At 42.1% G+C, this 27,472-nt stretch overlaps 1 protein-coding gene across 4 annotated transcripts; it reads left to right on the top strand.

Annotated features, from left to right (window-relative positions):
* Nucleotides 1–260: 260 nt before the first annotated feature.
* Nucleotides 261–27,472, top strand: CC1H2orf80 (chromosome C1 C2orf80 homolog). Of its 4 annotated transcripts, XM_043577651.1 has the most exons (10): nucleotides 262–389; nucleotides 2,980–3,109; nucleotides 4,871–4,952; nucleotides 7,002–7,084; nucleotides 8,615–8,702; nucleotides 9,347–9,418; nucleotides 19,940–20,027; nucleotides 20,567–20,685; nucleotides 23,750–23,806; nucleotides 27,008–27,472. In XM_043577651.1, the coding sequence occupies exons 2-9, from the start codon at nucleotides 3,069–3,071 to the stop codon at nucleotides 23,771–23,773; spliced, it is 597 nt and encodes a 198-aa protein (XP_043433586.1). In that variant the 5' UTR covers nucleotides 262–389; nucleotides 2,980–3,068; the 3' UTR covers nucleotides 23,774–23,806; nucleotides 27,008–27,472. The 4 variants fall into 4 exon arrangements, with proteins under 4 accessions (XP_043433584.1, XP_043433587.1, XP_043433586.1 ...); XM_043577649.1 differs by lacking the exons at nucleotides 23,750–23,806; nucleotides 27,008–27,472 and adding an exon at nucleotides 21,218–21,621 and having other exon boundaries at nucleotides 261–389; XM_043577653.1 differs by lacking the exon at nucleotides 23,750–23,806.

Below are 27,472 nucleotides of genomic sequence, written 5' to 3'. Positions count from 1 at the left end.
TCCTGGGTCTGCAGCCAAGTGCTATAAAAAACCCTGGGGGAGGGGAGGGGGACTTCTTGCATCCTCTAGGCTTTCCGATTAATCATTTAGGTGGGAAACCGAAGCCTGTTCAGGTAAAAAGATACGTGAACTCCAGGTCAGGATCACAATCCTGTCTAAATATATGACATTCTTTCCCCTGCAGGATGGCAGGGGTTGGAGGAAGGGAGGGGATGGGTAAAAACAAATTATTTTCATTCAGTCATTGTTTCCTAGCAACCAAAAAAAAAAAAAAAGGCATGTGTTTTCCTGATGTCTGTGAGCACCAGCCTAAGACGATGATGTTCAATGCTCCAGCACGCCTCCAGAAGCAGGGAGAGAACAAAAGCACCAGAATCCGTCTCTGGTTGGTAAGAGATTCTGAAAGGGGAATTTATTAAGGGCTGGGCACCTAATAGAACACAATCTGAGAGTCCTGTATCATAGCTATAGGGGTGCAGGGAGGGGATCTGCATGGAGTATACAGATATTTACAGATATTCAGGGCATGATATTCTTACAGAGTATGTGGGCTGTGACTTCTGGGGGGTTTCTTTCTATGAAACAGCTAATGCCTGAGACAGCTAACATCTTTCCATTAGACCCTTTGTGTGTATTTCCTGCCAGAGTCTTGGTTTTTGTTAAAGCTCTGTAGACAGAAAAGAAGAATGACTGGCTGAATTCAAATTTAAACCAAATAGTCTATGCAAATGGCCCCCTTTCAACCACACAGAGCTACTCAATGTACGAAGTCACTGAACTCTACAGCTAGAAGGGACCTCTCCAATCATGCAATGACTGTTTTGCAGAAGAGGAAACAGAAAAACACAGAGAGATAAATTCACTTGTCCAAGGTGACACAGCTAGCTGATAGCCTTACTAGGTCTTTGGACCTCCTGGGGGTGAGGCTCGCTCATATTTTTAAGATTTAAACCTTTGTTTATTATGCCACGTTGAATGGCGTTGGGGAGGGTGGTCCAAGGGGAAGTTATCACAGTGGGCAAGAAATGCATATTTTATAATTTAAGTCTGAAGTTCTAAGGGCTGGCTCAGAATTACAAACAAGAATGGGTTAAAGCAAATGCTAAGTCTTTTGCTTTTTAAAAAAGCATCAAAGCTAAGGGAGCCTATCTGCCCCCTTGTGAACGAATTGAAATAAGACAAATGTTCGGCCGACAAATGCGTTTCCAACTCAGTGAATTAGAAGAATCATAATTTGTGCTAGCCTTTATGAAGTTTCGAGTGGTAGGGTGAAAAATGCTCTTGGTGATATTAACCAGGCTCATCATTTTTTAGACAACACCTGAGACTGGAATGCAGAAGACCCAAGAAGCTTGGCCACAGCCAAGCCAGTCGGTCAGTGGTACAGCAGACGCTACATCCTGGCATCTGGCCTCCCCCGTCCAGTGCTTTTCCTTCTCTCGGTTATGAGGTCCCCTCTCTGGCTTATAGTGTTCTCTCCCACTTGACTCTCCTAGAGAGCTATATTACTGTCTATACAGTTCATTCATCTCCTGTGGAATGTTCCTACTTTGTTCCCCCCCTTTTATCTTCTCTACATCCCATCCAAGACTGAAGCAGATGCAGTGGCAGCAAGAATGGTCCAAAATAATTAATTTGGTCTGGTGAAGAATTCATGTAAATTAAGGACATCCTGTCTTCTCTCTGCTTATTGTTAGAGAGCTGAATCAAATCAAGCATCATGTTTAATGTAGTTTACAGACTACATGTTTTCCCAGAAGTTTCTAAAGTTTTATTCAAACCGTACTTAGGGTGGCAATTTAAAAACACATGCACAATTTCAAAAGCACAGAAGGTAATAGGATGAACACCTATAGATTCATCTTCCCAGAGTCGACAAATGTTAACATTTTTTTATATTTGTTCTCAGCGTTCTCCAGAGAAACAGAGCATATATGTATATATGTATAATGTATATACATGTACAAGAGAAATTTACTGTAAAGAATTGGCTCACATGATTGTGGTGGCTTGGCCAGTCCAAAATATGAAGGGGTAGCTGGCAGGCTGGAGACTCGGAGGAGAGTTCTTCTGGCAGAATTTTTTCTTATTTGGGAGGAATCAATCTTTCTTTTATCCAAGCCTTCAACTGATTGGATGAAGCCCATTGACATAATGGAGGGTAATCTGGTCAACTCAAAGTTGATCGATTTAAGTGTCAAGCTCATACAAAAAATACCTTCACAGAAACACCCAGCATAATTTTTGACCAAATATATGGGCACAGTGGCCCAGCCAAGCTGACACATAAAAATAACCATCACAATTTGCTTTCCATCTTGTTTAAGAAATAAAACATTGTGGACATAGTTGATATTCTACTTATACCTCTCCTTAGATGTCCCATTTAAAAGTGATGATTTTTTAAATAAACTCCTTTTTGTGACCTCAAATGCCTTCTGATGCCATCACCTAAACTCCGGTTTCTGGCTCAATGTGGAGATAAGAATTGAAGACATGGCCTCACCTTTGCCATGATGATGTATTCTTTCCAGGACCCACCGGCCATAGGAATTTGTACACAGGTTCTATAGAAAACTCCATTATGAGCCATTGTACCAAGGTGGATTCACTGGGAGTCACTGTGTGGAATGCACACAGAACTCACATGTTCAGATCACAGCATGTTTGGATGTTTCTGTCCAAATAGTCTCATCTACTATTACATGAGCCATGACTATTTTACTTGCTTATTTATTGCAAGGATAAGTAAATGGTGAATGTTGGGAAACTTGGAAAGAATAAGAGGTGTCAGACAAATTCAAGGTACAGTGCACCGCCCTCCCACCCCCAAGCCAGTTTAATTCCAACCTGGAACCGGCTGGATAAGAGGCCTGAGCTCTGCACACTCCCGGATCCCTTCCAGAGTCTAGGACTCCATGACTGGTATTTGGAGTGATAGCATCCCTAACTCAAATTCTCTCTGATTTGCTGCTGTAGCTTGTAGGCTCAAAGAGGCTGACTCTTCCCCAAGGATATCAGGGGCAGTGTAAGCTACAGATATCTGCTCATCTGGACAAGCCTTAATCATGGAAAGAAAGCTCCTAAAGAAGGAAATGAAAAAACTCCTGTAAGTATGATTGAGAATAAGCTTTCGTTCATTACACTCGGCATTTGGTGGGTTTCAGGTCATCGATGGTTTGGATATTGGCAGAGGGTAAAAATCTGAGAGAAGAATGGATTCCTGCACTGTAGGAGAAAGCTAGATGATCTGGCTTCTGCCTCCTGCCTGAGAAGCCTCACGTGTGGTGCAAAGCAGGATGCTGACTCTCTTGGGAGAGATGTTTCTGCCAAGACCGTGCACTGCACATCCGAGGCATCCCCATTCTGGAACCTGACAGCTGAACCCCCAGGCCAGGCTGCCTCTACTGGACAGGGCGTGCCTTTGAAAGGGCCCTGCCAGGAACACAGGCGAGATTTCTGCAAAATGTGCCCAAAGGTACATTTATAAGTGTAGCCTGCCTCTTTCATTGTTAGTCTTATCAACTAAATAATTCATCTCCTTGTTCTTGCCATTTGAACTTAAAAAAAAAAAAAAGCCAAGTTCTCCCATGGAAAAATCTTTTTTCTCCTACGGTAGCTTTTCTATGATTTGGTACTTTGTTAAGAGGTTGGTGAAAATCACAGACCATATGAAAAGGGGAGAAAAGGCTGTTCTGTTTCATATATATTATAGGCACAACAATAATATCCTTTTTATCAAAGACCTTATCACAGTCTTCATCCAATGTCCTTTCTCTACCTACTAAGATAATTATGTTTTAACAAGTCCTTAAGAAATACTGGAATAAAATATGTAGGACTACACATAATTCCATGTATGGGCTTGGAAGCCAACATAATAATAATAATAATAAAAAAACCTATTATCAGGAATGTCAATTCCTCCATGTAGAACTGGCATTTCAAAACTGATATAAGAATAATTTTATATCTAAAGAATACATTTAGGCTACTTTAAATAAATTGCCTTGGAATTAGAAAGCAAAAATTTGAGAATTTTTTTTAAATCTTAGCCTAGTGACTCAGAACTTTAAGAAACCAGACACAAACTTACCACCCCCAGCCCCCACCCCACCCCACCCCACCCCCCACAGTAACTTGCCCATAGTGCTTGGTAAAGACCTTGAAAACAGAACTGGCCTTATGTAAAAGTGTGCAGATAGACCCGGGGAGCCAGAATCCTTTTTCCTTTATCAGGTCCTTCAGGCTCTTCTCCCTGGGGGGCTGGGGAGGGGGTGGGGAGCGGTAAACCACTTTCTCTTTTCCTGCCAGGACCCCTCATTAAAATCACTGGTAGGGAAGGATCGCACAGGACACACTAAAAGTGGAATTTCTGGTACGCTTTTCTGTATAACTCCTCCTCAGGGTATTTGCTTTCTAACGGGGGAAAAGGGGCCTTAGGGCGAGAGAATACATCCATACAGAATATCACAGAGCTAGAATTTTTCAACTGTGGACATTCTGCCTGAGTTTAACACGGGCAGCAAGGGAATTTTTGTTTTAAACAGTGGATCTCAATCCTTTGGGTTTTGTAAAACCTTTTCTGCGTGTGGGAATTTGTGACGCAGCCCCGCCTCCTGCTTTCCCATGAATCCTGTTCCGACTACGGGAGTCTAATTTTTAGATAAATGTGAGGTATGCTCATAGTGGTTGAACATTTAAACCTGCACCGTTGCAGAATTGCCTTTTAACTCAAAGTGAATATTGGCTGAGCTACCAGAGCTCTTGGGTTTTGGTGGGGGAGGGGAGGCACTGGAAAGAGCGCGCTTCGGCAAACTGAGCTCCCCTCTCCTTCCCAATGGTTCAATGCTGCTCTCTTGCTTTTAAGGGGAGATTATATTGGCATCAGACTTCGGGAAAATGAATTTGACCCAAAAGGAAGAAGGCAACTCACCTTTCTAGATGATATGGTAAAGAAAGGCATGCCGACGCAAGTCACATTTGTGTTTTTTTGTGTTCAGGGGACAGAGCTAGGACCTAATGTATATCCTAAATAAGCCTAATCTTGATCCTCCCGTAGTGTCCTCATCCTAGAGTCCTCCACACGGTCTTTTCGACTCATTACACTGAAAGCAAAAATAACGAGAAAGTCCAAGTTATAAGACTCTTTGCTCTTGGCTATTTCTCTCCTAGAAAAGATTAAAAAGCAAAATGGATGCAAAGTTAAACGTTACATACATGTTGTTCAACAATTTTTTTGACAAAATAAGTTATGCAGTTCTCTAATTTTATTTATTTATTTACTTACTTATTTACCGTTTGCATTCATGGAGAAAACCAAAGAATGGAATAATCAAAATCCTTCATCATTGTTAATGTTGAAGTTCAGATTCATGTTCTGTAATGAAAGTTCCCTTCACGGAAATTATGTAAAGGCCTAATTCACAAGAAATTAGTAAATCCTCAGCTTCTTTATGCTTACCTGTTTGCACTATTAAGGAAGAAAGGATGTGTCCCTGCCCTACCCTCCGTCCCTGCCTGACTTCCCTAGAGCTGAATAAGCAGTTAGGCCTGGTGTTCTAAAGTACATCTCTGTGCACATGTTCAGTGGGGAACTTAAATCGATCAGATAAGTGCTTTCAAACTTTAATGAGGTCTCATCGCAAGGCCCTTTTGATTCCGGAAGTTGGGGGGGTGTGGCTGGGGAATTTGTATTTGTAATGAGCAAACAGGCCACGCCCACACAGCTAGCCCTGCATCAACCTTTCCATTAGGTTTCAACCACCAATCACAGTTCTTTTTGCTGTTGTTGTGCACTCTCTAGTTTTGTTTAGTCACTGGAAGAAGTAAGTACAGTTGACCCTTGATTTGACCCCAGATTTGAACTGTGTGGGTCCACTTATGCACAGAATTTTTTAAATAAATACAGTACAATACTGTAAATGTATTTTCTGTTATGATTTTCTTAATCAACTTTTCTCTAGCTTACTGTATTATAAGAATGCAATATATAATATATACAACATATAAAATATGTGTTGATTGACAGTTTATGTCACTGGTAAAATTTCCAGTCCATAGCAGGCTATTCACAGTACACAGATTTTAGACTGCAGGGGTGGGTGCATCTAACCCCTGGGTGTTCAAGGGTCAACTGTACATTGTTTTGAAAAGGTTAGAACCTTAGAACCCATCTAAAACCCCGAAAACAAAACCAACCTTCCCTTTTCTGAAGGGGGGCAGGGTAGAGAGAGGAGAAAGAATATTTGGATGGGGGACAAGGTGAATATGCTTAGAAATTACCAGGAAAAGATGGTCAGCAGGCAAGGAATGAACATTTGAAGTGCTCCTCAGCTTTTTACTGCATACTAGACTCTTAGCAAGCCACTCATTGGGGTCTACCTCTAGTCCTTTGCTCATGCTGGTCCCTCCACCCTCGAGTCCTCCACCTGTCAACATTCTCCTCATACTTCAAGCCCCAGCTCCACCAGGACCCTCTCTCTGAAGCCTCCCGGGATCTCCATGACACCCCAGGTGGACACACCACTTCCCTGGTGCCCCTGGGAGCACATTTCTGACGTTCTGTTCACAGAATTCAAAATTGTTCTCTGAGGCCCTCTTCCCCCCACCTTCACTTTTTTCTATGTTAAAATTTGAGGACAGTGAGGTGCTGAAAACATCAATTGCTTACCCGAAGATATACCATGAGTTGTTGGCAATACCTAGATTTGAACCCAGATTCCCTGATTCCCAGTTTTCTTCCAAGAATCCACCCTTTCTTTTCCTGTCACCATAAAACAAAAACAAAAATCAGTTCTAGTGAGAGGTAAATGTAATGACTGAAGATCCCTAAATATTTCTGTCTGGGAATCAGGTTACTGGACATAGCTGACGATCCTCACCTTTGTGGATGTGACAATGTAGTAGAATAGGCTTAGCAGTGCCATTGTCATTGGGTCCAGGGAGTGCTTCGGCCAATGTCTAAGCCCATCCCTTTTCTGTCTGCTTCCCGCTCCCAGGCACACTATGACTTGGCCATCAATGTTGCTTTGCAATGGCTGGATCACTTGGAAGACTTCACTTGGCTGGAGTGGGAGAAAGTGTAAGTAGAAATGGTTTCTTTCTTTCTTTCTTTCTTTCTTTCTTTCTCTCTTTCTTTCTTTCTTCTTTCTCTTTCTTTCTTTCAAACGTATGACTATGAGTAGTGTTAGAGAAAACTTCTATCTGGCATCATCCACCACGAGGCACTCTGATTGGAAAATACTGCAAGGTGGGGAGCCTGGGTGGTTCAGTCAATTGACGGTCCAATTTCGGCTCAGGTTATGATCTCACAGTTCATGGGTTCAAGCCCCCATCGGGCTCACTGCTGTCAGTACAGAACCTGCTTCAGATCCTCTGTCCCCATCTTTCACACTCCTCCCCTGCTCGCATGCACGCTCTCTCTCTCTCAAAAATAAATAAACATTAAAAAAAAAAAAAAAAACCATTGAAAACACTGCAGGGTGAGTATCCATCCCTCTCCAGCTAGAATTGGTTTCTGTCGGATGAAGATCCTTCTCCCACATAATGTTCTGTCTTAGAAATATGGACCATACTTTACTGTGCCCATGCCATGATTTTTAAAATGGTCAATTCTGTGGGTAAAGGCTCTTTCGAAGGACTATCAAACACAATTTCTTAAGCATTTAGCTAAATATCTACCTGGGCTGAGGTGTTTGAATTACAGCTGTGTCAATCCTTTCCAGGATTATTGGCGTTTTCTGCCATGTTTGCCAGGCAGACCCACTCAACTGACTAAAAATAAGGAACTAATGAAGACAGGATTGAATAGCTTATTCCAGAGGCCAGTTATTTTTTCTGTTCCATTGCCTTAGAACACACACCTTGTCCTGGCTCGCTATATCAGTTAGGGTTTAGTTGTAATAAGCAGAAAATCCAGACTTAAGCCTTACCCCCCAAAAGAGGAGGGAAGAAGGAATTTATTAACTTTAGGTTTGAAAAGTCCATGAGTCGGTCTGCATTAGGCAGGGCTTAATTCAAAACTCAAATCGTGTCATCAGGATTTACTTCTGGACTATTTCCCCTGGGTGGACATTATTCTTAATTTCAGCCCATTTTATTGCAACATCCAGTCCAAAGGAGAATAGATTTTTAAAAAAAAATCACAGGATTGTGTCTCGATTGTGCCTCAGCCCCTGATTTGTCTGGAGGTGGAGGGTGGGGGGCATGGAATACACTGACTAGCTTAGTCCACAGTGTTTTACCCTTGGAATCTAGGGGTGTTCATGGCTTCCCTAGAAGCACATAGGCTTACAGTGGGTAAAGCAGTTCCCTCCATCAAGAAGGGGAAGAGGATACGGGTTGGCAAAACCATAAGCGTCCACCATAGTGGCCAATGGTTGCTAGCTGTGAAAACATGGACCAACGAAGGCAAATTCATCACCATTGTTGGAAGATTCAGAATTCTAAGTGTGTACTTTACTGAGAGCAGATTCACCACATTAATTTTGTAAATAGATGCATAACACATGGCCATTGGAGATTACTTATGGATTATTATTATAAACTTAATAGATGTCCAAAAAACCCAAAAATAAACCTTCCATTGTTATTTACTCCTATTCCCCCTTAGGAAAATGCCATTTCATGGCAGACCCACATATCCAAACCGGAAAGAAAGAGAAGCAATGATTTTATCATCTTACGCTGGAATCTTAATGGTAAGGTAAAGAACACTGTTTGCATATATGGGGATTTTATATTTACTTATGTGCATTTTGATATTAATGCATATTTATTTTATTTTTCAACCGTTCTTCCTAAATGCTTAAGGTTTACTAATATTAAATGTTCCGGTTTTAAAGATACAGTAAAAAATATTTTATGCCTATATGGTATTGTGAAAACCTTCATTTAAAAGGCAAAAAAAGGGGCGCCTGGGTGGCGCAGTCGGTTGTGTCCGACTTCAGCCAGGTCACGATCTCGCGGTCAGGGAGTTCGAGCCCCACATCGGGCTCTGGGCTGATGGCTCAGAGCCTGGAGCCTGTTTCCGATTCTGTGTCTCCCTCTCTCTCTGCCCCTCCCCCGTTCATGCTCTGTCTCTCTCTGTCTCAAAAATAAATAAACGTTAAATAAATAAATAAATAAAAGGCAAAAAAAAAAAAAAAAACCCCAGAATGAAAGACATAAATAATTGGATACAGGTGATTCTGATTTACCTGCTTATTCAGAAATTACTTGTTTAGTGCTCATGCTATCCAGGCATGATGCTGTACATGTTGGAGCTACAATTGCTTTGTGTCGTAATAAAAGAAAAACCATGACATGATAATACATTTGTTGGTTCTGTTGTTTTTTTTAACAGAACAGTCTCCCAGTTGAGGAAGTCTTTAAAATGTATGGAGCCGATTCTTCTACCAATTTTGGGGCCACCAAGGTAGGGGAGACCCGAGACTATCAATAAGAGGAAATTTTAGAGAGGATTTCTTTATTTTTATACATTTATAATGGATTTTTAACATTGTCAACTGCATGAAATAACAGTTGTTAATCGAAACATACAAACCCAGAGGGGACCACGCCTTACCTGGCTCATAAAGGTTTGTAAAACGCTTTCCTCACGTGAGGGCTGTGTTCATAAGGACAAATGTGTTTTGCGTAAGGCTAAGTAGAGGCAGCAAACAGGTCGCCAAGCTCTGAGTCTAGATTTTGCCTCTGTCTCTGGTGAACAGAATCTCTCGCTTACTCTGTAATGCACGTTTGGCAAGCCCAAGAACTCCCCTTGCATGATGCACCAGAACATCCAGAACTCAGGCAAGATGTGCAAGGTTTGTTCTCGTGATACATTCTGTAGTTTGCTGCTGCCACACTTCTTCCCGCGAGGGTCCTTTAATCACAACAGTAGACGCGGCAATTATCACAATTCCAGTGACCTGAGTTCTGACACCTCTTCTACAGAGCCCTCGGTCCTTGCCTTCTTTGATCTCTTCCATATACTGATCTAAAAAAAAATTGTTTTTTTTAGAATTGTGAATGGTCTTTACAGCCAATTCAGTTTTTGCTACTTATGGACGTATGGACATTTAGTGAGCATTAAACAAGAGGTGCTATTTAGATGTGAACTACCTATCCGTTTACCTTTAGATACCTGTAGAAAATGGATGAGGAAAGGCGGATGTGCAGTGGGAGTGAGGGACAACCCACACCCACATACCCAGCCCTCTGCTCACACGATCACTGTGGATGCCCCCACCAGCACTTGGCAGGGAGGCCAGGGCAGGGGCAGGGCTATGGTCACAGAAAAGCCCCCCCCCCCCCCGCCCCCGTTCTTTACCTGCAGACCATACAGCAAATCAAGAACTCACCATGTCCAGCTTGTGAGTCAAGCATTTACAAAAAGAAAGAAAAAAAGGAAAAAAAAATCAAGCATTTACTAAGAAGTGTTGTAACTTTGAATCCCACTGTCCCATCACCTTAATCCATATGTAAACTGGCTCTAGTTCTGAGACTCAAGTTCCCTTGATCACAGAGGAAGTCAGTACCTTTTCTCCGATCACTCTAGCTTCAACTACATTGATTGATTGATTGATTGATTCATTCATTCATTCATTCAATATGGTTGTAGGTGCAAGGGATATAATGGTGATTGAATCAGGCAAGATTACTTTTCTCATGGGTTTTATATCTTGTACTGGACCTGACATTCCACCTGGTTGAGATAAAGCCACTCTGTGCCCAGTTTTCCTCAGAGACCAAGCTGTTTTTGGTTTTTAAAGAAAGCCCAACCCTTTTGGTTCTTTAGAGAGCCAAGCAAACCATAATGCTTCATTCCTGCTGGGTTGTTTGCTTTTTTTTTTTCCCTGCAGCTTTCTCCCTTTCAGGCTGCCATCTTTCCCCCTTTCCCCAATACACCCAACACATACACATTAATATCTCAGCTTAACCCTTTCCTTTTAGCCATTGTGTTTTTCCTTATCTTCCGGTGCCTTGGAACAGCTGGGCAGTCATCAGACACTGATTGGTTGGTCTCACTCAAATGGCCAAAGGGCAAATATAAAAAAATCATATCCTGGAGGGGATGGCCCTGTGAACCTTTCTAGTTTTGGCTGGGTTACCAATTAAGAAGGTTTGCAAACATGGGTGTCTGAGTAGCTCAGGCCAGGTTCCTTTCAAAGGGCCAGAACAGGAAGTCATGCTGTTTAGAGGAAGGCTGGCCAATTTCTATCTATACGTCTGGTCTTTCACTTTTTCAGTAAAAGAGACTTTATTGCGCACCTTCTCTGTTCGGTTATACACAGTCTCTATCCTCACAATGGACAATGGGTGACCAGTAACAAAAAGCCCAGATGTGCACATGGACTACATAATGACCAACTCGGAAGGGAAATACATAATATGGTCATGGAGGGGGCGTTCCTTCAAAGGTCTACATTTATTTATTGTTACAGGATCTGTCAGCTCATTTATTGGTTTGTACAGGAAAGGCAGCTTGTGTAGGGGTTAAGCATGAGGATTCTAAAGCTAGACTTCCTGGGTGTGAACCCATGCCCCACCAGCTCCAGGCAGAGTGGTCTTGGGTAAGTCATCTGAGTTCCTTCAGCGTCAATTTCATCATAAAAACTGGGACAAGAAAATGGGATTGTTGTGGGAAATGAGGTGAATTAGTCAAGCCCCTAGTGCTGGGCACATGGTAACCTCAGTAACTATAGTTAAGGTTCTGGTACTTGGGATTTGGGTATTCGATTTCCTCTATGTTCCTATAAATCAGGGTTTCTCAATATTTCAGGCCAGATAATTCTTTGTTGTGTGTGTAGGGCCGTCCTGTGCATTGTCGATGTCTAGCAGTATCTCTGGCCTCTATCTACCCTTTAGATGCCAATAGCTTGCCCCAATGTGATAACCAGAAATGTCTCTTGGCTTTGCCAAATGTCCCTTCAGAAGCAAAATCACAGCTAGTTGAGAACCACTGCTCTAAATATTCAAAAATTAAAAAGCTCATCAAGCATCCATATATATTATTAACACAATATAAACTTTGCCTATTTTAGACACCAAATGATCACAAAGGGTATGATACCATTTGAGCTACAATAAAAAAGTCTGAGGATCCTCTACCCTTGTGGACCTCATAAGCTCCTCCCTGCTGCAAGAATGCCCACCCAGGCCTTTCTATTGTGGCTTTATATCAGCTCAACTCAGGGACCTCCTCCACATCTTATTTAAAAAATTAGTAGAACCCTCAATGGAGATGTAGCATTTCAAAGATTAAAGTGGAAGAGCTATTTTAAAACAGTCTTTCAGGGGTGCCTGGGTGGCTCAGTCGGTTAAGTGCCAGACTTCGGCTCAGGTCATGATCTCGTGGTTCATGAGTTCGAGCCCTGCATCGGGCTGTGTGCTGACAGCTCAGAGCCTGGAGCCTGCTTCAGATTCTGTGTCTCCCTGTCTCTGCTCCTCCGCTGCTCGCACTCTGTCTCTCTCTCAAAAATAAATAAAAACATTAAAAAAAAAATAAAAGTCTTCCAAGGTTTAACATAATTTCAAAAAATTGATTTAACTAGGGGATGAGGTTGTTCAAAAGAAGTTATTGACAAAGATTCTTCTGGAATTACTGCATATACCTGAATAAACTTTTTTGAGTTGTTTTAAATGTTTATTTATTTATTTTGAGAGAAAGAGAGAGCGAGCCCGTGCACACTTGTAAGCCAGGGAGGGGCAGAGAGAGAGAGAGAGAGAGAGAATCCTAAGCAGGTTCAGCACTCAGTGCAGAGTCCCACACGGGGCTCCATCTCACAACTGGGAGATCGTGACCTGAGTCGAAATCCAGAGTGGGATGATTAACCGACTGAGCCACTCAGGCGCCCCTATCTGAATAAACCTTGATTCCTTTGGATAAAATGTCTCCTAGACAACAGCTAAAATCCTCCCCAAGCAAGAGCTTAAAGCCCTGTTGAATACTAATCAGATTATGTAAATTTCTGGCCACTAGAATTGGCTACAGTATATAGTGGGTTGTGCAAAGGCTTGATGGTTTTCTTCAGGAGTATTTGCTGCCACCTGGTGACAGAAAGGCATCATAGGCCCAGGATTGTTCTGTCAATTATCCTCAGGTTCTATTCTTGATAGGGAGCTGTTATTTAATGACAGGGAGCCATTTTTCTGCTGAGGGCCTTGGACCTATAGAAAAAAAATCAAGTAAAGGTCTCACACCACTGACAGTTATTTACAATTACTTTAGATAAATATAAAATAGGCTACTCGATTTTAAACTAAAAAAAAAAAAAAAAAAAAAAGGAGCATAAATCTGCCTTCAACAAAGCAAGCCAGCAATAAAAACATTCCTCAGCTCCATTTCTCAGAGAAAGAGGAAAAAAGGAAAGGGAGGCAGAGAGAGTAAAAATCAGTGCAACCGAGACAGGAGAAAGACGGGGAGAGGTGGTAGAGAACATCGGAACCTCTCTGCTTTCCTTCTCTCTTCCTGTAGCCACACCCCAGAGTCTGACCCGCCATCGCTTAACTGCATCCAAAGTTCAAAGCATGCTCTTCAGAGATTGGCGTCCAGTCCCCGTTCTGTCCCTTACCAGCTGTGTGGCCTTGGATAAGTTATTAACTTCCCCGATTCTCAATATCCCTATGTGTAAATATGCATGATTCCACTTACCCAACCCTGCTAGGTCGTTCTGAGCATTCATATCAGGTGCATGATGCTGGCACAGGGTGGGGGCCTTCAACACACTCAGGGTGGTCAGCCTCCTTCCCCCCACCCCCCGGAGTCCATTGATAGCAGCCTGATTTCTCCGCAGCAGGCCCATCTTCCACCCTCAGACCCGTTCACAGCCCCAACCTCAGGCACTCACCACAATAATCTGCCAAGTGTCTTCTCTTCTTGACCCAGCCTGAATCATACAAAAATGAAAAAGTGTTTTCATGATAAAGACAGGGACCCACTGCGTTTATACAAAAGTTCAGTATTGGCAGATCTTCTTGATGGGAGATTGAAAACCACGCTTTCAATATCCACGATGTCCAAATGAATACTCACAATAAATGTTGAAAGTATAAAGGCCAAGCAAACAACAGATCCGCCAAGTGGATGAAATTGGACGTATCAACCGTTTGGGAGCTCTCCCTGCCCCTACCCTTCCTTTTGCTCCAGGCTCCCACTATCTTGAATCACGAGTTTATCATTTTCTTTTCTTTCTTTCTAGTTTGACCGCATATACATGTCTAATCAATGTATCGTTTACTTCTGCATATTCTTTGAATTTGATATAAGTAATATAAAAGACAGTCTTCGTAAATAGAGCAAATGTTTTATTCCTTTTTTCATTCAACGCTATGCTGCACAAATTCATCCCTGTTGTTACACACAGTTTATTTTCACTGCGTATAGTATTCCGCTGTAGAAGAGTACGCCACCGTTTATTTATATATTCTTCCATTATAGACATTGGGATGATTTCTGTGATATGTCTCTTTGTGTACAGTAAAAGAATTTATTTATTTGTTTCTTTCTTTATTTATTGAGAGAGAGCAAGAGAGAGAGAGTGCATGTGAGTGGGGGAGGGGCAGAGAAAGAGGAGGAGAGAGAATCCCAAGCAGGCCCCACGCTGTCAGCACAGAGCCGGACTTGGGGCTTGATCTCACAACCGTGAGATCATGACGTGAGCCAAAATCAAGAGTCAGACACCTAACCGACTGAGCTGCCCAGGCGCCCCGCCCTTGTATTCAGTGAAAGAGCTTCTGCGTGGTCTATAACTAGGTGTGAACCTGCTACGTCATAGGGATGTGCATCTTCAACTCGACATGAAGTCTAATTGCTTTCCGAAATGGTTGTACCAATTTACACTTCTACCTGCAGTGTAGGTCATCTGCTTGCTGCTTTCAGGCTATTTAAGCTTGTCCGTCTGTTAAGTGGCTGAGGTCTTAATTTACATTGTGGTCTTAATTTTCAGTCCTCTGATTATCAATGAGCAGCTATTTCTACGTTCTTCTTTTGTGAAGTGCCTGCTGAAAATCTTCTGTCCATTTTTTTGTTTGTTTGTTTATTCTACTACAGGATATATAATCAGTCCTGGATTTTCCAGTACTCTTCCTATTTGAAATTTGCCGTTTCTCTTCACAGACATTAAAAGGTTTGGAAAATACGATGTTGCCCCATCCCAAGCACATTTGAAAAACTTCTTGGACAGATCCAACTGTCTTTCCAGACCACGTGCCCTGCCTTTACTTTGGAAAATATGATTGTCATACGCATATACCTGATCACTCTGACATCTAGAATCAGAAACTTTCCACCTTCTGTCTCAGTGATACCAGATGACATTTTAATAAGTTACTGCTCAAGGCTGAAAGAAAGGTTCGTGCAGATTCCTGTCTATGCTCTTCAGCCCTTAATGATGTATCCGGGGCCTTTCTTGTGCACATTCCTACGTGACACATCCCCATCTTCTCTCCCTCTTCATGCCTCCAGTTAGAAGAAACTCTCGTTGAATGTGCTTCGGACATAATATGGCACCTAAGGAGAACTTGAATCAAGAAATAAGAATTGCCATAATACTTCCACACTGACACGATGATGATATTAGGAAATAGCTTTAAAGGAAAAAAAAGAATGTACAATCAACTCTAGGTTTAGGATTTACATTTCATCCTACTTTGAAAATAATTTCTCATACAAACCACACAGGAAGCTATAGGAACTGCTTGCATGAGCCATCAGATTATCAGGACCATAGAATATTTGAGCTGGCAGTGACCTTTAAAATCATCAGGGTCTGTCTTCCCCAGTGGATAGGGAGCTAGAGCATGAAAAACATCAAGTCTTGAATCTTCAAAGGCATCGAGAACAACGTATAAGCCAGTTTTCTTTCTCTTATACCTGGCATATGTTGTTCTGAAGGGCCGTTCTCATAGCCATAATCGCCCCACCAATACGAATCCTCATTTTATTACTTTCTGTGTTTTAGGGCCATGTTTCTGAATAGATATCTACTTCTTGAAGACGTTGCTTATGCTTATGTTTAATTTTTTACAATGCTGGATAGCAGGTATACTCTGTAAATATGTTAGCCATTTAAAAGAAGGCTGAGGTTTGGCTTTGATTTTCCTTTTCCTGTAGTGTACTTGTTTTCTATTTTTTTGGAATTCTTTATTATTTCATTCCTTCTCTTTTATTTGAGCAAATGTGCTCTTCTCTGTCCGGTTTAAGGCGGGGAGCTTAAATCATGGATTTTGAGCTTTTCTAATATATACACTTAAAGCTATAAATTTTTCTCTGTAAACATTTACTACTTTAATTGTATCCCTCTTATTTTGTTACAGATGTAGTTAAAGCAGGGATTTTGTTTCTCAAATAAACATATTTTCTAATTAAAAAAAAAAAGGAAAGCTGAGGTCAAATTTATTTTTTTAAGTTTATTTATTCATTTTAAGAAAGAGAAAGAAAGAGAGAGAGAGAGAGAGAGAGAGAGAGAGAGAATGAGTGGGAGAGGGGCAGACAGAGAGGGAGAGAGAATCTTAAGCAGGTTCCACACTGTCAGCACAGAGCCCGATGAGGGGCTCGAACCCACAAACTGTGAGATCATGACCTGAGCCGAAATCAAGGATCAGAAGCTTAACCTACTGAGTCACCCAGGCGCTGCGAAAGCTGAGGTCAAATTTAGAAGGGCTCCTGCTTAGGTGGCTATAAACTATTCTGTCAACAAAGAGAACACAACCACATTTATTATTTAATCCATGTTTTCTGTGTGATAATAACCAAAAACCTATAGTAATCGTGAAAACCAGAATCTGTTTCTCATGTGAAGGAGTCTGGAGGTGGGCAGATCAGGGTCACTACCAAGGTTCCACAGGGTGGTAAGGAACACAGGCTTCTCCTGGCTCTCTGCTCAGTTATTCTTATTGAAAATTGCAAAATAACACATAAATACAGTACCTTCCTTCACAAAAAAATACACCCCCAGGGCGCCTGGGTGACCCAGTCTGTTAGGTGTCCAACTCTTGATTTTGGTTCAGGTCATGATTTCACAGTTCATGAGCCTGAACCCTCCGTCAGGCTCCTTGCTGACAGTGTGGAACCCGCCTGGAATTCTCTCTCTCTCCCTCTCTCTCTCAAAATAAATAAACTTTAAAGAAAAATAAAATAAAATAAACAAAAAATAAAAACTATCCCCCCCCCCGCCAAATCCCACCTATGTATAAACCACACAATTATCTTAAACTCAAGTTCTCATGGAAATGAAGATTTCTACTTACTTTGAAGGAATACCAGTGATGTGGGAACTTGATCATTAAGAGTTTGGATGGTAGGGTAGAAATGGTCTACTGACCTGGAAATCTAAAAATGGGTATTTATTTTATTGTCCTTCTCTTTCGGTATTTGCCTCAGTTATGTATCATGTAAAAGTGTCCTATTGATGAAATGCCATATTTGTTGGAATGTACACATAAAGAGAATTGTATAATCACATCTTGCTCCTTAGAAATAAGAGTTCTGTAAATTCTGTAAATGTAATGCCTGAAGCTCTCTCGGTGAGAAAGCAGAAACTTGTTGGTCTTGCAGAGGGATATGAATTACTTCAGGCCTGCTGGCTCTGAGTAGTTATTTGTTATTAGTTATTCGATTAGTTATTTCCAGGCAGGATCCTGTAAAGGAAATGGTGGCCAAGTTGTTGCCCTGGGTAATTCACTACAATAGAGAGAGATGAGTCAGGGAGGAAGATGATGATTATGATGGTGATAACAAACATAAATAATAATTACTGTTGTCATTAATTTGAAAGCTAATATATGGTACTATGTGCCAAGCACTATTTTAAGTCCTTTACATATGTTAACTTTTCAACCCCTACCACAACCCTGTAAGGTCACTGCCGGTGTTATTATTATCACGTGAAGAAACAGGAGTTAGGTGACAGGCCCAAGGTCACACATCTTGTAGATGGTGCAGCCTGCCTTCACAGCCAGCCAGTCTGAAACTAAAGTGTCTGCTCTTAACCACTATTGTTTGACTGGAATGGGAGTTAGTCAACCAGCCAATGACACTTGAGGGCCTCCTCTCTAAGGCACTGGAGAGAAAAGGTTAAATTAGCTAACTGGGCTCCCTGCTTCCACACTCCAACCTGTTCTCCACACAGCAGCAGAGCTAAACCAGACCTGCTCAACCTACTGCTTAAACAAATGTCAGTGGCTTCCATTGATTCCTGGAATCGATGCAACGTAAGCTCCACACCATGGCCAACAAGGACCCAGGGCATCTGGCTCCTGCCTCCCTCTTCAGCCCCAGCTACAATTTCCCCTTTCTCGCTATGCTCTTGCCACCCTGGCTTCCTTTCTGTGTCTGGAAACGCAGGTTATTCCAAGAGGACCTTCTCATTCCCTTTGCCCGGAGTACTCCTCTCCAGCTCTTCCCAGGGCCGTCGGCCACTCACTCTGGAAATCTCAGCTGAAACACTGCTTCCTTCTAGAGGCTTCCTCTGGCCACTCTGAAGTGGTGGCTATCCAGTCACTTGCTAGTACACCATCTTGTTCCATTTATGAAGCCCATCACAATGTAGGATTACCCTGGTTGTCTAATCATTTATTGTTTGTGATTCCTTACTCAGCTCCAGAAGGGCAGGAACCTGGTCTGTCTCAGTAACCACCGCTCCTAAAAGAGGGCCTGGCCTGTAGTAGGTGCTCAGTGAAAACTCACTGAAGGAATGAACGAATGAAGAGACAGTCCTAACCTTGAAGAAGTCCCCGGTGTAGAGCAGCAGACAGTGGGTTATGACTAAGTGCAGATATTACACACTGCGGCTCTTCTATGTGAGTGCGTGCTTTGAGTTCACAGAGGAGTGAGTCAGTAATTCTGCCTGGGGGGTAAGGTGGGGGGGTGGGGTGCCAGCATAGGAGAGTGGAGGTGGGAGACACTGGGGAGAGTTTCTCAGAAAAGGTGATATCTGAGCTCTAGCTCAATGGAAAAGGAGGAGCCTGTAGGCAGAAAAGGAGGGAATGGTTGTCCCAGGCAACTAGGTGAGGAGCGGGGTCAGCGTGTGAACGAGCCTTCCGGGCAAAGGGGACCAAGCGCGGCAGCAAAGGCAGCGAATGAACGTGCATACGGTGTGAGGCATGAATTCCACCAGCAGACGTCCATGCTCTGTGAGGGGCCTACGGCTGCTTCAACAGACCAAGTGCCGCGACTCGCGGCTGTTAACGGCACAAAGTGTGTGCAGCTTTTAAAAACAGGACTGTTTTGGGGTGGCTCAGTCGGTTAAGCATCGGACTTTGGCTCAGGCCATATGATCTCACAGTTTGTGGGTTCGGGCTCCGCGTCGGGCTCTGTGCTGACAGCTCGGGGCCTGGAGCCTGCTTCGGATTCTGTGTCTCCCTCTTTCTCTGCCCCTCCCCTGCTCGCACTCTGTTTCTCTCTCTCTCTCTCTCTCTCTCTCTCAAAAATAAATAAACATTAAAAAAAATTTTTAAGGGGGCGCCTGGGTGGCGCAGTCGGTTAAGCGTCCGACTTCAGCCAGGTCACGATCTCGCGGTCTGTGAGTTCAAGCCCCGAGTCAGGCTCTGGGCTGATGGCTCAGAGCCTGGAGCCTGCTTCCGATTCTGTGTCTACCTCTCTCTCTGCCCCTCCCCCGTTCATACTCTCTCTCTCTCTGTCCCAAAAATAAATAAAAAGTTGAAAAAAAAATTTAAAAAAAAAAATTTTTTTAAGGGGCGCCTGGGTGGTTCAGTCAGTTTAGCGTCTGACTTAGGCTTAGGTCATGCTCTCGGGATTCGTGGGTTCGAGCCCAGTGACGGGCTCTGCACTGACAGCTTGGAGCCTGGAGCCTGCTTCACATTCTATGCCTCTCTCTCTCTCTCTCTCTCTGCCCCTCCCCTGCTTGTGCGCTTTCTCTCTCTCTGTCTCAAATGAATAAACATTAATTTTTTTTTAATTTAAAAACTAAAAATAAGACTGTTTTCCTTTCAGGTTCCCCGAGCTCCACCTTTCCGCCTCTCCTTGCACCCCTTTGCCATGTTAACGGCACCCAAAGCAGCAGAATACGCCCGCAAACAGGGTAAGCCTGCTTACTTCCACTGCTTGAGAAATTTAAGTAAAACTAGGCGGTGAATACACAAAGTAAGGCCAAAGTTGTGATAGCAATAAGATTCTTCTGTCCAGTTGAACAAAGAAAAAACAAACCAGAAGCATCCATGACTTAATTTCCCTTCATGTTATAGAAGTCAGAGAAGTCTTATTTCTCAGACCCTTTAGCATTGGGAGCAAAGCACTCTAATTTTTTTTTTTTTAGTTCTTAAAAATGTTTTTAATCATTTTTGAGACAGAGACAGAGGGTGGGTGCAGAGAGAGAGAGGGAGACACAGAATCTGAAGCAGGCTCCAGGCTCCAAGCTGTCAGCACAGAATCTGACGTGGGGCGGGAACTCGTGAACCAGGAGATCATGACCTGAGGTGAAGTCGGACGCTTAATCGACTGAGCCACCCAGGTAGCCCTGGGAGCAAAGCACTCTAGAAAGGAAGAATCTAAAACCGTGGGTGGACTCATTTTTTCAAAAAAATTTTCTTATACCGATACGGTTACTGCATGTGTCTCTAGGTGTCAAGTTAAGAAGGGGAGCAAACAAAAACGCCGCCAGCAGCTCTGCAAGGGAAGTACATGTCACAGCGTGGAAATCATCAAAAAATGTATCTTTGGACATCCAGCCCAAGAACAAAGTAGGTCTAAAAATGCAAATTGGACCAAACTGATAACGGAGAGTTTGGGGAGTATTTTACTTATATTGTGGTTAAAAGTCTAGCCTTTGGAGAGAGATGCTGTGGGTCTGAATATCAAGCCACTCCTTGCTGTGTGAAGCTGTGTGACTTCAGACAAGCTACTTAACCTCTCTGTGCCTTAGTTTCCCCCTCTACAAAACAGGAAGAATATGGTTACCTACTGTCCAGGTTGTTGGGATGAGTAACTGGGATTATGCATTTTAAGAGATTAGATTAGTGCTTGGTGCAAAGTAAACCCTAAATAAATACTAGCCATTATTATCTTTTAGCACTTAAGAAATACTATTCACAAATTAATCAGCTGTTATTTTTTGATTCAAGTAAATGTGTTGAGGAGACTTATATGAATGCCTGTGTCCTAAGTGTTTCTCTTCTTGGTCCCTTTCACATTAATGAAAATTTATCTTTGCCTGCTTTGCATCTCTGCTGCTTCTGCCCTGTCCATCCGATTCCTGGCACATTTATGCTGCAGAATTCAGAGAAAGGTCAGAGAGGCACTGGGCTGGAGAAAAAGGAAAAAGGCAAGCGAGTTCTTTGCCCTTCCCGCCCTGGCTCTTTACTGTAATGTGCAAAGTGAAAAGGAAATTTATAAAGACGTCAGGGAACCCAGTTGGTCAACATAATAAAAGCTGAGAGGGGAAAGAGTCAGATAAGTGGTACAGCTGGGCGTCTGGGATATTGTAGGGCTTTGCAGAATGAGGGACTATGGGTCAGCAGCAGGGCTATAAGCTAGGAAAAGGAAAGGGAATTTTGAAACTTGGTACACTGGATTATGAATTGGGTTTGCTTTCAGAAACACAAGTGAAAATTAAAATTTCTTTTTATGGGGCACCTGGGTGGCTCAGTCCCTTAAGCGTCTGACTCTCAGTTTCAGCTCAGGTCATGATCTCATGGTTTCGTGAGTTCAAGCCCCGCATGGGACTGACTCAGGACTGACAGTGCGGAGCCTGCTTCGGATTCTCTCTCTCTGTCTCTCCCCTGTGCATGCTGTCTCTCAAAAATAAATCAAGAAACTTAAAAAAATTACTTTAACAAAATAAAAAAAATTTATCTACTTTGGTTGCTGTACTGTTCATTTTTTTTTTTTCAACATTTTTATTTATCCTTGGGACAGAGAGAGACAGAGCATGAACAGGGGAGGGGCAGAGAGAGAGGGAGACACAGAATCCGAAACAGGCTCCAGGCTCCGAGCCATCAGCCCAGAGCCTGACGCGGGGCTCGAACTCCCGGACCGCGAGATCGTGACCTGGCTGAAGTCGGACGCCTAACCGACTGCGCCACCCAGGCGCCCCAATGTACTGTTCATTTTTTAATGTGAATCTCTGAATAGACTGGACCACACAGGGCTCAGGATTTATTTAGGTTTTAGAGGCAAACTATTGGCAGGTAAGAAATGTATCCTTATCATAACAATTGCTTTAGGAACTGCCTGAATTCTTTGGTCATATCAGGGTTTTAAGAAGTGTTGTTCTGGGGCAGCTGGGTGGCTCAGTCGGTTGAGCTTCCGACTTCGGCTCAGGTCATGATCTCACGGTTCGTGGGTTCGAGCCCCGCATCCGGCTCTGTGCTGAGAGCTCGGAGCCTGGAGCCTGCTTCTGATTCTGTGTCTCACTCTCTCTCTCTCTGCCCCTCCCCTGCTCACGCTGTCTCTCTCTGTCTCTCAAAAATAAATAAATGTAAAAAAAAAAATTAAAAAAAAATAAGTGTTGTTCCAGTAACATAGCAATCCCACTATTGGGAAAGGTTTACTATATTGTTTTCTTTTAAAGATATTTGCTATAATGAGATTTAAAGACGTGGCTTTTCTAGAACCATATCTGTGTTACTGAAGAACTATTTGAATTAAGATGTGTGTGCTGTTGTTCTTTTTTTTTAATATGAGTTTGGAGATGGCAAGTTTTAGAAAGTAAAACAAAACAACAGGAAAAAAAGTAACAACTCCAGAAATAACACACAGATGTACACTCATGTATGCATGTGCACACACACACACACACACTGATATCTAGATGTTAAACTTAATTATGAAAAAGCAGATCTCTAAAATGGGAGTTCATAGGCCCATTTATGCATCTTAGGTGCCGAAAATCTGGCTCGCAAGATGACTCACTGGTATGTTTTTTGAAAATACAATTTCATTTCCTGTGTGTTTTCTTCCACTGCCATTGAGGATTGTTGGCTTCTTGATGGAAGCAGATCTTTTCTTTCCTTATTTCCCACATGTATATATAGTACTTTGCAAGCAGTGGATATTCAGTAATTATTGTTCATTACTGAATTGGCAATAAACTGCATTGTCCCGAGTGCTCTCAAACCACTGTGCTCTGTCTACACTGACCGACAGGCTCATTTCTAGAGACCAGCCATTTCTATAGGCTAATTACTGCCTGTAAGCCCAGGAGTGCCCAAAAAATAAGTGCCCGTTTTGTAGTAGGGCCAGGTCTTGAGGTGGATCCCTTCCATAAAGTCCTGTTCTTGATAATCAAACAGCAGAAAACACATTTATGACTTTCGTTCATTCCTTTTCCTTTGTGTATGTTAGGCATCTTTTCCAACTCCTGGGTAATGTACTTTTTAAATTAGCTCAAAACATTATAATAGTAATATGTGCTTATAGTAAAACTTTCAAACAATACAGGCAATATAAACTGAAAAATAAAAGAATTCCACCTTCCCCACACTCCTGTCCTACTCCTCAGAAATAACCACTGTTAATATCTCTGTGATATTAAAATATTTGTTGTACATGTACATATAAATATACATACATTTGTCCTATTGATTTGTTAGAAATAACAAAGAAATTAATGAAAGCAATATCTTTATTAAATGGAAAATATGCTTTCACAGTTTATTGCTTCAAGTTTTTCAAATTATCTATTTGAGCTTCCTAGTCTTTTTATCCATATGTTTTATGGATATCGTACCGTGTCTTTTAACTGGTGAACATTTACAACCTCAAGATAAAACGATGTCTCATTCAGAACTTTCTATTTATTTCCAGGCACAGAATTGCTTCATAAAGTAAGGGACAAGGAGAATATATATTTTTTTAATCCAGGTAATTTGGAAAATAGTTTTAAAGATTTATTTTGTATTATATTGACATTGGTAATTCATTTATTAATTTTTTTAATGTTTATTTTTGAGAGAGTGAGTGGGCAAAGGGCAGAGAGAGAGGGAGACAGAGAATCCCAAGCAAGGCTCCACACTGTCAGCACAGAGCCCAATGCGGGGCTCAAACTCATGAAATGTGAGCTCATGACTTGAGCCAAAATCAAGAGTTGGATGCTTAACCAACTGAGCCACCCAGGTGCTCCTCATTTCTTAGCCAAAATGAATATGAGCAACACCATACCCTAGAAAAGTGTTGACATTGAGCACATTACCAGGAAATGGACTCGGAATGGACAGGACCATACAAAAGAGCTAGAAAACAGCATGCTATAATGATTAAGAGTATGGACTCCGGAGTCACACAGCTCAGAGTTGACTCTTGATTCTCCCATTTAATAACTGGAGTGAATTGTTAAGTGAATCCCTCTGTGCTTCATTTTCCCATTTATAAAGAGAGGATTACAGCGGTACCTATCTCATAAGGTCGCTACAAGGACTGCCTATGTGGAAGGGCTGAGCAAAGTGCCGGGACCTAGCTAGCCAGAATACAAGTGCTTCCGTTACTATCACTCCTGACAAAATCACAAGATCATGGACCGGAACGAGATACGGAGAGAGGGCAATTTGAGGGTTTCTGGTTTCTGGTTCCACACAGTTTAGAAACTGCCGCTCATCCTAACAAGTAAAAAGCTGAAGAGGCTGAGAAATGAACTCCTCTTGGATCTGTAGGACAGGGGAGGTCAAAAGGCAAACCTCTGCCCCCAAAGGTTGGAGAGACAGACAGGTGGATATAGGAAGTTACGGTTTACGAGAGCAAAGACTCACAAGTGGAAGCTTCCAGGGATACAGCACTGGAGTATGAAAACCTCGACTGTAATTGGCAAATTATGGGAACCTCAGTGCAGACAACTCAGAGGGTTAGCAACTCCAGGGGGACCAGTCATAGCAGGACACCCACAATATGGTGAAATTTACCTCCAGGAGCTCTGCAGGTTCTCACAGTAAGTATTGGAGAAAATTCCTTTCATGCTTCCAGCAGCAGGAGGAGAAAAGGAATCATGTTTAAATATAGCACGCTGTTCTTAACCTGGCCTGCCCCAAGTGGAAACTAGTTAACTAGAACCTCACCTTCTGGGGTTTTATCAGAGCCTAGCTGACCAAAAGGAAGGGAAATACCAACTCTAGTTAGCTGTAGTCGTCTTGTCCCAGCTGGAGGAGAAGAAAAACTGAGAAACACTTGTGAGGCTCACAGTCCAGAAACACAGGCCCACCAAAGACTGCGTTCTAATCAGAGGACTATTGAACTATTCCCTCCCCAACCCCACACACACACCCCAGCACCACATCACTAAAGGTGTATTCAGAGAGTTCCTTTTGCCCAATACATCATATCTAACTATCAAGAAAGAATGACAAGGTATAGTAAGATGCATAAAACATAATTGAAACAGACAGAGCAAGCATTACAAACAGATACGGCAGGGGATGTTGGCATTATCAGACCAGGAATTTAAAACAAATATGATTAATATGCTAAGAGCTCTAATAGGTAAGGAACACAGCATGCAAGAAGAGAGAGCGATGGAAGCAGAGAGGAGAAAATCCAAACTGTTAACTGGAGAATCCAGGTGGGGGCGTGTGTATCTTCATTGTACAAATATTTCAACTCTTCTGCATGAATGTCTTCATGATGAAATTATGAAGCAGAAAAAAAAAGAAACGGTCAGAGTGGATTGAAAAACAAAACCTAGTTATGTGTCGTCTACAAGACACCTGCTTTAAATATAAAGGTACCTATAGATTAAAGATAAATGGACAGACAAAATAAATCATGCCAGCACTAATCAAAAGCAAGGAAAAGCTGTACTAATTTCTGACAGAGCTGACTTCAAAGCAAGGAAAATTGTCAGGGATAGAGAAAGGCATTATAAAATGATAAAGGGGTCAATTCTCCAAGAAGACAATCCTTAACACGTGCGCATGGGACAACAGAGCATCAAAGCACAGGAGGTAAAAACAAGTAAGGCTGCAAGGAGAAATCGCTGACTCCACTATCATAGCTGGAGACTTCAGCATCCCTTCATCAGAAATGGAGAGAGGGCGATTCAAGTTTAAATTCAAAGAAATATATTAACAATTCAAAACAATATAGTATAAGAAAAACACGCAACCGCTCAGGGGCAAAAAAGATTGATTTGCTCTGGGTACGGTTAGTCAAAAGAAGTATAACTTTTATTATTTATGTTTCTCTTTGGAAGTAATTTTGAGCTTGGAGGAAGTTTGCAAGAATGGCACAGATTTCTCATACACCTTTTACTCAGATTCGCCAATTATCAGTGTTTTGCTCCATTAGCATTACCATTTTATCTGCCTCTGTCACTCTAACTCTCTTCCTCTGTGTCTCTCTCTTTCTCTTGGTATATAGTACATAATTTTTTTAAGTTTATTTATTTATTTTGAGAGAGAGAGAGAGCATATTCATGCATGCCCACAGGTTGGGGAGGGACAGAGAGTGAGGGAGAAAGAATCCCATGCAAGCTCTTCCTTCTCAGTGTAGAGCCCGACCTGGGGGTCGATCTCATGAACCGTGAGATCATGACCTTAGCCGAAATCAAGAATTGGACACCTAACAGATTAAGCCACCCAGGTGCCTCCAAATTTGATATTTTTATATGATCTACCACCTATATATCAATTTTGTCAATTGACCCAGTAATGTCCTTCTCTTTTTTAAAAATTTTTAAAAATGTTTATTTATTTTGTGCTGTCAGCCCAAAGCCTGATGTGGGGCTTGAACTCATCAATTGTGAGATCATGAGCTGAGCCAAAATGGAACACTCACCTGACTGAGCCACCCAGGTGGCCCAATAGTGTCCTTTTCTAAACATTTTTCCTTTCTGTCCAGGATTCAGTGTGGGATCCAATACTGTATTTAGTTGAGAAATATAACTCAATTTCCAAACCTCTCAGAACAATTCCATGGATATTCTTTTGTTCCTACATGTATTTTAATCCATCTTTGTCAGTAACTTAGTATTTGATATTTGACCTTAACTCCCTATAGACTGAAAGCTAATGTCTGTGTACATCTGAAACTGATGTGCTTGATACCAGAATCTTTTTTTATTTATTTTTTATTCTGCAGGTCACTTAGAAACATGGAATTGCACCACGAGAGTCTATAATACAGTCTCCAGGAGGGGAAAAGAAACATCATCTTAACACTGTAACTCTTGCCAGCACCGTTTTTCTTTGTGGTTAGCTTTTGGTGCAAAGTTTGTTGAAGGGTTACTTTGGATGTTGGGCTTTCTTCTCTTAGAATCCTATTGTGTGGCTAGAGTGTGGTTTTTAAAAAATGTATATCTTAAGCTACTTCATGGTCACTGGAAGACGGCTGGTCGGAGAATTTCGAGACTATGTAGTATTTCTACGTCAGAACAGACTGGCTTTGCAGCAATGCCACAAGTGTTTAGCACTGAGTACTGCAGGCTGAGGTGGGTAGGAGGCAGCTTCCCGAAGTTTTGACCCCAAATCAAATTAATCTGTCATTCACTGCCCTTACTATGTTCTCCGATGGAGACATTTAAAATCATTTCAATAAAGCAGTAAA

The sequence above is a fragment of the Prionailurus bengalensis genome, chromosome C1 (assembly GCF_016509475.1).
Source record: "Prionailurus bengalensis isolate Pbe53 chromosome C1, Fcat_Pben_1.1_paternal_pri, whole genome shotgun sequence".
In the NCBI taxonomy this organism is placed as follows: domain Eukaryota; kingdom Metazoa; phylum Chordata; class Mammalia; order Carnivora; family Felidae; genus Prionailurus; species Prionailurus bengalensis.
This window is presented reverse-complemented; position numbering and strand designations above follow the sequence as displayed.

Bases quoted from the DNA above. Each gene is read 5' to 3' on its own strand.
- CC1H2orf80 (XM_043577649.1), top strand. From the start codon at position 3,069: ATGGAAAGAAAGCTCCTAAAGAAGGAAATGAAAAAACTCCT. The intron at 7,085-8,614 runs GTAAGTAGAAAT...ATTCCCCCTTAG, and splicing joins TGGCTGGAGTGGGAGAAAGT to GAAAATGCCATTTCATGGCA. The intron at 20,028-20,566 runs GTAAGCCTGCTT...ATGTGTCTCTAG, and splicing joins AGAATACGCCCGCAAACAGG to GTGTCAAGTTAAGAAGGGGA.